At 43.6% G+C, this 10,846-nt stretch overlaps 1 protein-coding gene across 1 annotated transcript; it reads right to left on the bottom strand.

Annotated features, from left to right (window-relative positions):
- Positions 1-1,387: 1,387 nt before the first annotated feature.
- LOC102033556 lies at positions 1,388-10,366 on the bottom strand. The gene is made up of 4 exons (XM_031060079.1): positions 10,107-10,366; positions 7,900-8,042; positions 6,082-6,170; positions 1,388-1,917 (listed from the first exon to the last, which is right to left on the bottom strand). The coding sequence occupies exons 1-4, from the start codon at positions 10,346-10,348 to the stop codon at positions 1,846-1,848; spliced, it is 546 nt and encodes a 181-aa protein (XP_030915939.1). The 5' UTR covers positions 10,349-10,366; the 3' UTR covers positions 1,388-1,845.
- Positions 10,367-10,846: the final 480 nt, after the last annotated feature.

Genomic DNA, 10,846 nt, shown 5'->3' with positions numbered 1-10,846 from the left:
GAACACAGGCCCAGAGCAAAGCAGGGGAACAAAGCCAAGCTAGAACAAAATGGGGACAAGCCAAGTGCAGCAAAAGCCAAGGAGCTCTGAGAAGCCATTGAGCTGCAGCCAGGACCAGCTGAAGCTCTCCAAAGGAGGCTTTGCTCCCAGAAATCCTGAGAGTGCTCTGCCATGGATAAGGACTGCGGCCCCTTCCCACCCTCTGGGAGGGGAGCTGCAGGTGAGGCTGGCACTGGCTGGCTTTGCCAAGCAGCCCAAAATGAGCAGTGCCAGTGCCCCCATGCTGTGTGAATGGACTTAGTGAGAAACACAGCACAGCTGCTCCCTGAGGGGATTTGGAAAAATAACACCAGAACCCTCTGTCCCATTCACACTGGGCTTCTGTGCTGGCCTGTGTCCTGGTCACACACAGAAGGGCATGCTGTGCTTCTCAGTGCACAGGGATTGGTTTTCCCAGCTCTGGAAGGTTTGGGAAGGCACTCAGGTCCCTGTGGTGCTCCCCCAGCTGCTGTTACCACTCCTACAGCTACAGGGGCAGAGCAGGAGTTGTGTTTCCTCTCCCATCCACTTCCAGCAAAGTCACAGCAATTTATTTACAGAAGCACAGCCACAGACAGGACTTTCTTACAAATTCAGCTGAAGAGATTTTTATCTTCAGATGTCCCATCCCCTTCCCAAGCCAGGTCTCAGTGTTGGAATAATTTGAGACAGCTCTAAAGCACAAGCAGAAGAACTCCAAGCACCTCCTCACAGTGCTCTGCCTATTTCAGACTTGTGAGTGGACACAGAATCTTACAATAAAGGGGGAGAAGTGAGGATGAAACAATCTCATCTTTCAGGTACAAAGGTCTTTCTTCATGCCTGAAACAGAAAGAGCAGTTTTCAAAGGCAGCTACAAGAGAAAACCAAAACGTTTGGAGTTCAGTCCATCACAGGATGGACCAAATATGTGTGACCTAATGCCTGTGTTTCACTTGAAGCAAAGTAAGGCACAGTCTCACAAAGAAACTTCTTGGCACTACACAGAGCTGTCCTTCAGTGTGATGCTGAGCAGTTGCTGGTGGCAGCATTTGGCACAGCTGGAACTGGCCAGGCTGCCTAATCATACCCTGACTCTCCTTTTCACTCTGTGCATTTGAGCCGCTAAAATAAAGCTACTCAGAAATTCACTAGGGTAAGAATGGGGCGTTCAGGGAAGGAGGGGAAGAACCCAAACATCTTAATTAAAGAAAATAATACTCTTCTGCAGTATAACAGGAGGCTCAGCACAGATATCAACTGCTTTGGTCCAAGAAAAGCAGATGTATAACTCCTCATGACACACACCCCATTCCAGCTGACAGAGCTACAACATGCCTGAAGGTGGGCACAGCACAGACTACAAACAGAAAGGACTTCATCATCTTTAATACACAGGCAAAGCCTACAGAGACTACAGTGGCATGTCTCAATGTAACTGGGTAAGTTGCCACAGACATATGTTCATATTAAAGACAAAAAACAGCTGCATGTGTCTCTACGGCACTGCTCTCCAAAACTATCCTGGGGGGGTTACACTTGGCAATTTCTGATTTAAAAATCAAAGCAGGTACATTTCCCCCCTCCCCACCCTAAAATCAAGTAACAGATTTACTGAATTGAGCCCTTACTGGCAATCCAGCAGATGTGAAAAGAGGGTGCTTTTAAAAAAGATACAGAACAGACAAACACATCAGACACAGGCCCCAGTTTCATCAGCACATTGGGGCATACATGCTTGCCACATGAACTCCATAAAGCTGTATTTTATACAGCTGCATTTTAAAAACTGCTGGACAGGTGAGTCTCCTCAGGGGTCTCCAGGATTCAGTTCAGCAGATTGGCAGCTATGCAGTCACACAGATTTCTCTTTTCCACCTGAAGAAGCAGAGTTTCTGTCTATAAGAGGGAGGAACAACATCATCAAAAAACAAATGTCAGCATTGTAAAACAAATGAGCTCCCAAAGAAAAGTCCATTTTATTTTTATTCTCCAATCTGGAGCTAGTGGTATGAGGTGAATTTTGGGGTAAAAAAATCAGACTTATTGTTTACTGCTCTGCAAAATGATTTTGCTTTTGTGGTATTAATTGGCATACCAACATAGCACTACTTCCTGTGACATGGAGGAAGTTACTTTTTCTTTCTTACAATCTTATTTCAACAGCACAAACTGGAGCATAAGCACAGAAGTTCATTAGAGGCTTAAGCCCCCTCCCCACCCCTCCCAAATCATGTCAGAAATTTTATTTTACTTAAAAACAGACTCTGAATTTAAAATTCAATTAAATTGGACCCACTCTCAGTGAAGAAATTAACTTCTCTAATTTCTCCTGTTTATCTTTAACTTTCTCTTGATAATACAAAAATTCAGTAGTTACTGATAATAAAACAGACAAGAGGTGCTGAGCTGGCACAGAGCAATCACAATCCAAACACAAGATGAGATTCTTGACTTCTTTAAGGAAAGGGGTCCCAAACTGGTGAAATTGGAAGTCTCTGGGTGGAACAGAGGTTCATCAATATCAGGAGATCTCTGTTGCCCACAAATCCCTGGCTCTGAAGCAACGAGGGTGGATTGGGAACTTCTGAGAGGTGGAGCTGGATATGATCTGAAAGGCTGCACCCTCTCAGCCTTCCTGTGTGAGAAAGGGCTGGGGACCAGGCAGAGGACAGCAGGGAAAGGAAATCTGGGAGTCCTTCCTCTCTAGCCCATACACACACACACTTGGATTCTCCTGGCTGTCTGGAGCGCTTGCTGCTTCAGTAGATGCAGGATGCAGCAGAGATGTCTGACATCAACATCATATCTGCACCTCAGTTTGTCTATCATGAGCTGAAGCTGTACCTGAAAATCAGCCTGATCCAAGAGAGAACTCCCCCTTACTGTCATGGGACACAGTAGCTGTGGGAATTCCACTCACCAAATTAATCCCCACTGGGGTAACCAGCTACCAAAGCTAGGCACAGAAAAAAGGCATTTTGAAGCCTACCAGCTCCAATGCCAATCAATCCAATCCTTAACTTGCCTGACTTGCAATTCCTGGATGAGATGGAGTTGCCATGTGATTAAAGGTTGTGTTTTAAAAGCTGTGTTATCCATTGACCCACATCAGCTAAAGGCACTTAGAGCAGAGCTGGGCTGAAGCATCCTGCTCTGCACTTGCCTCCTCAGTGCAGGAAAAGCCATCTGCTGCTCAGGCTTTTCTTTCCCCAGATGATAAATCTCAGGAAAAAACCACAACCCTGTGGTTTCATATTAAATCAGGAATCACTTTTAGTTGTTTCAGCTGCCCTGCAAAACTGAAAAGATCTGATCAGACTTTGCTAATCATTGAAAAGACATTCCATCACCACCCTCTCACCACCTCACCAACATCATTTGCCATGGTTTGAATAAGAGGGGTTGACAGCATGCCAACATCCCTGGAGCTGAGTCCCAAGGCTGCTGACCATCTTATACATCTTTAATAACATTTTCAAGCCTTTCTTTTTATTTCCAGGGGCACCACATCTAGCTTACTGTGCTTTAAACATTCCAAACAACCACACACAGTTTATAAAGCAATAAAGAGCAGTGCTTGTGGTGGGAGCAGCTCCCTCCCAGCAGCACAGGACTCCTCTCCCCAGCCCATGATCACATGTGGCACTTTGGCTGAGCGGTGAACCACAGATATTCCCAGAAAATTCTGCCCACAGTTAATTCTCACTGCCAAAACAACTTCTCCAGCCTGCTCTGAGGGACCAGCAGCAACAAAAAACAGGACAGAGAGGGGTAAACAGATCTCATGTGTAGAAATCAGCCTGCCAGAAGTGGTCTGTGACCCTTCTGATGCAGCCAGCCTGACAATTAGTGAGGGACCATCACACCAGGGTAGCTTACAAAAACCTATTGGGATTGGAAAAGGAAGGAGGTCCAGTCTGTGGCCTTCATAAAAGGGTCTGTGACCTTCTGTGATCTATTCCAGAGTCAGTTTGCTTTGAGACACCATGTAAATCAACCCAGGGCCAAATGAACTGTGAAAGCTCTTGAGCAATATTCTTGTGCAATAAAATTATATACAGGCTTCCCCTGTACAGAACTGCAGGGTAAGATGTGCAGGAGGAATTAAATGAGAATTTCCTCTCTAAGCTTTTGGGAATCCCTCCCCCTCCAACACATTTAGAGCTGCTTAGTCATCATCTAACAATCTTGCCTGCAAACAAAGGAGAGTTTCTCAAGGAAATTAATGTCTCCAGTGGGAATATTAACAAAGGGAATTGTATTTTCAGGGACAGGAATATTTACCCCACAAAGAAGCAAAACAGACTAAAATAGTCAAATGTGAAATATATGTGGCTGAAAGCAGTGGTCCTAAAGCCCTCAGCTTGCATTAAATTGTGCCACAGCTGAATAATAAAAGTAAGAATTAAAATACCCTAGAAGACAGTTCCAAGAAGTCCTCAACTGTTAAATATTTCCATGTCTTTAGAGGATGTAGGCAGAATTCCTAGCTGAGTGACTGGAATAGGCCTGTTCCAGTCATGAGAAACTGAAGGATTTCAATATGAATTCAATTATTTAGATTTTAAAGTGATAAGGAAGTGATAGGTGTGTTTTCATGGGAATATATCACATTTTCAGGCTTGCTGTCAAATCTACAAGTGTGAAAGACAATAATAGGACATTCATCTCAACTGACTTTTTTTCCATCCTCATGTTATCTCTTTGGCTGTCTTGAATTTTTATTTTTTAAAAACTATTAAAACACAGTTGCTATCTTTGGGGTTCTTAATGCTACTTCTGCTTTGAATATATGCGTTTTACACATTTTTTCTCTTGGTCTACAAGCTGGAAGTTTCATAAAGGTCACTGCCATAGCCAGACACCCAGAGAAAACTTTAAGAGATTTTGCATCAAGATGTAGAAATTCTGATGAAAAGTTCAAAGGTTTGTAGTAGGAAGAGGTGTGCTAAAACCACTTTACAGCAAAATCTGAACATCTTGTTTGGGCTGCATAAAGTGCTCAGCAGATTCATTAGCAAGATTTCTTCATGAAGCCCAAAATATATTTGACCTGTAATTATTGAACAGATTTTGTTTAGCTGTAAATGTGCTACATACCAATCTGGTTCTGCTGGAATGTTTGTTTATTTTTTTCTAGCATGTCACAATTCAAGGCATCTTTGTTCATGCGCTTGCATTTTCACCTAAACATCAAGGATCCTACTTGAAGTAACCTCACACCATTCCTCAAAGACAAAAGTTCACAGGCTTTGACCTGTGAACAGCCTTGAGCATAAATCAGAAAAGCAGGAAAGTTTCAGTGCCTTCTGCTGAACAATCTGTGCAGGAGTGTGTCTAAAGCACTCCAGCTAAAGGGTACCCAGGAGCTGGGGACAAAGCCACCCTCCTGAGACAGCAGCATCTGACAGCAGCTGGGACACAGGTAGGCACAGATTGCAGGTTGCTGCAGCAAGAGACAGATCCACATCCCCCACAGAAGGGAGGTACCAGCCCTGGCACATTCTGCACACTCACTGCAAGCCAAACAAGTTTCATTCCCTGTGCTGTTCTACTTTGTGGCATTTTTCATCATTATGAAACCAGAGAAATGTAAAAACTCTCTATGGATGATGTTTCCTGCCTTAGCTTCTCCCCAGGGATAAAAGCATGTGCAGGGGAGTATTTTATTTTAGTAGACTTTTTGTTTGAGCTGGCTCTTTCCTTTTGGGTAATAGCTATAAATTATACTCTCACCTTACTCCCCCCAACACAAAAACAAAGGTGTGTGCTCAGCGTTTGGAGTGAGAAAAGCAGCACCAATGGCTCTAATTTGGCAAGACATGACAGTCAGTTCACACTTTCCTGTACTTCCTATTGTGCCTGATACCCCAAAGCAGAAGAATTCCACAAATTATTGCATAGAGAGGTGAAATGTAATTAACCAGCCTCACCTCAGAACACAGGACAGCACAGTTCACTGCAAAAATCCATCCACCTTACCTACTTTTATCCACAGAATTTTCTTTTATATTGGAAAAAATAAGAAAAATAAAAAGAAGACATTAAATGTTTCCTTACCCTTGTGTCTAGATTATATGCTGTCTTCTTTAAATCCTGCAGAGCTCTCTGCATGAACTCAAAGGCATGGCAATCAACACAGGGGCGGCCTAGGAGAGATTCAGGAGAGAATCATGACTACATGGCATGAAGAATTAACTAGAAGGAGTAAACAGTGATTTTGAGTATCAGAAAGAGCTACAGAAAAGAGTCCACAGGGTGGGTACTGATGTTGGTACTCCTGAAGAACCCAGGTAATTTTAATTGGTTCACTGTGATGGCCCACGCAGTCTCTCAGTTATAAAAGATTTACTTCAGATTTACATTAAGATTTTTCTTCCTGCTACATTGCTGTTCCACTTTTCCTTCCATAGCTCATTGTATGGAAACATTAAACCCTTAACTTGAGCCTTTCATTTTGCTCCACTAGCCCTGGGTACATTTTCAACCTTATCTTCAGATTTTTCAGAAATTCTGTCTGAAAACATGAACCTGCTCCCTAGAAAAATCTCATCTCCCAATCTAACAAATGGGAGCTCTAAATAGAAGACTAATAAAATAAAACTGACTATAATATCACAAAGACAGACCACTTCAGCCTCTAACTTTGAATATGACACAGCTTTGCCCAACAAATGCCCTGTTATCAGCAGGCATTGCTGGTAAGCAGAGCTGCTGCAATATGGATTTATTGGAGTGTTTAAGAGAATGTTCCCAGACCCAGACACTCAGACTGAAGGGCACAAGGCTTGCTTTACCTTGTTCACCACATAACACAGATCTGAGCACTAACAAACAGCAGTACTGACAGACAGACAGACAAACACCTTGAGCTCATCAGGCCCAGCTGCTCTCATTGGCCTCTCCGTGCCTGTGCCTGGCTGACAACCTCACCAGAAATACTGCACAAGAGAGAAATCCTGAGCCCAGCTTTAGTTTGCTCTCTGGGGTCTGGTGTGAATGAAAGGATGAAACCCAGGCTAATGCTGGGGAATGCTGCTGTGCCTGTGTCCTGTCTGTAAGCCCATTTTGCAAACACTTGATGTTGGGCTGTACATGCCTCTGACACCCTGGACAATGTGCTCCCTGCTCACATCTGAGTGCTAACCAGCAACCGGGAATTCTGCCTGCTGGAGAAAGGGAGCCTGCCAAAGTCTTTAACTGGCTAAGAAAAAAAATATATTTCTATAAAACCCCCACATTAAACAGTATTAAAGACCTGCTCCATCATTGTTGTACCATCACCCAGCTCCAGTGCTACTGTACTTACACTGGACAAAAGGAGAAGACAACAGTGTTTCACATCAACAACTTGATGCAAGGACCTGTCATTACGTTTATAAAGTAAAATAAACTCAACACAGAACAGCAAAGGAGAATTAGGTGGTTGAAGGCCCCAAGACTAGGTGTTGACAAAATGCTTTCTTGGCATCTTCACTGTGATTTTTTAAAATAAAAATTCATGACTTTAAAACAGCAAACATTCTCAAGAACAAAATATAATGAACAGAAAATGTCAGATGAAAAAGAACAAGTCTCAGTGATGTCTCTGAAAAGCAAACATGGTGATTGCTGGCACAGACAGGGCTAACACAATGGACAAAAGAAAAGGTGCAGAACAGTGGCAGATTTCAGCAAAAATCAAGAGACAAAGATAAGAGAGTGAAGAGCTTTGGATGCAGGAGCAAAACAGCAGTGGTAGATTATCAGGCTGTGGTTTTAAAACAATGTAGGCAAGACATATCCAAAATAGTTCGAATTATTTGGGCAAACTTCAGAGCCCAGCAACATGAGAACTGCAGCAGGGGCTGTAGGAGGGGACTGCAGGGTGGTACTTACTTTCAGCTGGGATGGCTGTTCCTGCTTCCTGGTCAGCTCCGACAGGCTCTGAGACAAGTAGTGCAACCAAAAACACCAAAGGAACTGTAAGGATGGCTCTCCTCAGAAGGCAGGGTGCCAGCATCTTGGGAATGGGTGCTTCTCTGCTTGTCAAGAGACATAAACAAGTTAGTGAGAAACACTACAGACACACAAGGGTTCTGTCACAAATTTAATGTCCCTGATGGCTAAAGCTTTGTCAGTCTTCCTCTGAAAGAAAACAAAATACCAGAAGATCTAGAGCATGGAGAGAAGTTCTCTGTACCTTTCCAGAGTGTACATAAAACTCAACTGTGAGAGAACATCCCTACACAAGATAAGAAGTCCCTGGAGTGTCTTTGGTTTCATTTGAAGGCCAGGATGCCAGAAGCTCTGCCTGGTTCTGTGACTTCTTTCTAACTACACAGTCACAGACATGAATCTGGGGAGCTGGTTCACTGTTACTCTTTGAGATCAAAACTCCAGGGATTACAGAGCTGGCTGAAACATAACCTGGAAACAAGGTCTTTGGCCTCTAGTTTGCTTTATTGCATCATCTTTTCACAAGTAAAATAACTAAAGGTAACCACTAGCATTACACAGCACACTAATTATAAAAACTCCTTTATTAAAGTATTTGAAGGAAAAGACTTGTTAAACCTCCACAAATTCATAAGTAGAATTTCTAATGGTAAATGCATCAAAACTCTTTGACCTTCTGTTTCCCCTCCTAATCTGGGCTTTAGGCCATTATTTGCAGCCATCTATTTGTTCCTAAAAACCACAGCCAGGCCACACCAGACCTTGGTACAACCTGGTCCAGCAACAGTTTCCCTTCACACAGAGGCAAGTTTTTTTTAATAAGTTTCAAATTAAGTGTTTTCTTGACCCAACAGGTAAACTGTTCAGAGCAAAAGGGACTGGCTCAAGTTGCAACTGCTTGTTAGAGATCCCAATCCAAGCCTCAAGGACTCTGGCACAATGCTAGGGAGCTCCTTAGCTCAGCCAAGCTTACCTTTCATTCCTGTACATCAAAATGGAAGACAGACAGACTAAAATAAGGCTAAGTTATGGCAATACAATAAAACCCACATAAAAAATCTGTTCAGCTAGCTGTGGGAAAGCAGGACAACATTCTGCCCCTTTCTGTTGGTGCTTATTGAGCAAAAAGATGTTGCATAAGAGCGTTAGATCTGCATGTACTGAATGCAAGAGTACAGCACTCCCCAGAACAGATTGTATTTCACATTTAGAAAGGCAGTAGAGGCAGGCAGGGAAGGGTTTTCCTCATTTTGCCACAAGCACAGAACAGAACAAGAACGCTCTTCAATATGTGCAATCCGCCTTTTCAGGCACAGCTAAAGTGGAGCTGCAAACTCTGCACGAACACTTGCAGCATGTGCAAACCAGCAATTCAGCCAGGGCAGGAGCAGCATTATACACATCCCCTGCCTGTGCACCCAACCTAAACACCAGAGCAGGGAATGGTTCAGAAGCAAGAGACAAACATGTACAAGTAGAGTCACAGATATACTTGAGCCCATGGGTAATATAATTCCTATACCCTCATATTGGGTGTCCTGTCCCACCTACTATTTAGATCTGATGAGATCCTTTTTTTTTAATCTCTACAATCCCCAAAATAAAGGGATGAAATCACGAGAAGTGGTTTGGGTTTTCTGTTTTAATTAATGGTGATCTGCAATCAAAACAAGTACAATCAAAAATAGCAGTATTTGCAATAGGATGCAGCCGAGTGTCTGCAAGTAATAGTAAATTAGGACAACACCAGCCTCTTTTGGAAGCACCTGATGAAGCAGCCTCCTGGTCAGCAGGAGCAGAGGCTATTCTCAGAGGTGACTATGAGTACTACAAAGGTTCAACAAAACAAAACAGACACACTGTTAAACTTTTTTTGGGTACCTTACCCATCACCCACCCCAGAGTCAGCTCAGCTTTGTATGTGAGCCCCACTGCAGAACAACTGCTCCTCTAGTGCAGCAATCATCCTAAATCACACCTGACTCCTGCCTCATAGTTATTGCATGGGAATTTGCAAGGAATAATCATGACAGGCTTACAAGGGTGGTCTCTCTCTGCAGTGCAGCTGGGAACAGAGACAGATCTGTGCATGGACTTATATGAAAGAGAAAATTCACCCCCTTTAACAAAGGAAAAAATATCAGTACCTGATCTTTCTCTTGTCTTTGTGATGGTTTCTTTGAAATGGCCGCTGCAAACTGCTAAGAGAACAAGTGCAGCATTTCTGAGCATGTGCACTGTCTCTTTTTAACCTTCTCTGAAAGAGGTTATTACTATGGGGAGATTTCTGCCATGGCAACAATGCAGAGCACTGCAGCACGCAGCGCAGATTTAAAGAGGCACAGGCTGTGCAGCCCAGGTCTGGGGAAGGATGATTCTGCTCTGACATGCAAGACCCAGCAGTGACTCACCTGCTCTGGGTAAGGTTTTTAAAGCCAGGCCATTTGATTAATCTCTCTTGAAGTCTGCTGAGTGGTTTTCCTGCAGTCTGAGCAGCTGGATGGGGCGCCTGGTTCAAGCAACTTGCTTCCCTAGAGCTTGAAAATCACCACGACAATCTACAGCTGCTTTTTGGGAGATGAGGACAGAGCAGGGATTGCACTGAGGAATTGTTCAGTGCACTGCCTGCCATTTGAATGCTTCTGACTTACAGGGGGCATTAGCACTTGTGCCTGCTTTCCCAGGTGTTCTGTGATTCCAGTCCCAGGGCTGCCAGGAGCAGCTGCAGCCCCCAGATCTCTAAGAGGGAGTTTGAGCCCAAACTCAGAACCCCTCATTTCCAGCCTGCACTTCTATCCCCCTTTCAGTGCCCTGTGAACTGCACTCCAGGATAACGCTGACTGCACTTGCTCTGCATGCAATGATACAATGGAATAAAGATGATAAA

The sequence above is a fragment of the Geospiza fortis genome, unplaced genomic scaffold (assembly GCF_000277835.1).
Source record: "Geospiza fortis unplaced genomic scaffold, GeoFor_1.0 scaffold147, whole genome shotgun sequence".
Taxonomy (NCBI): Eukaryota; Metazoa; Chordata; class Aves; order Passeriformes; family Thraupidae; genus Geospiza; species Geospiza fortis.
Note: the sequence above shows the minus strand (reverse complement) of the source record. Positions and strands in the feature narration are given on the sequence as shown.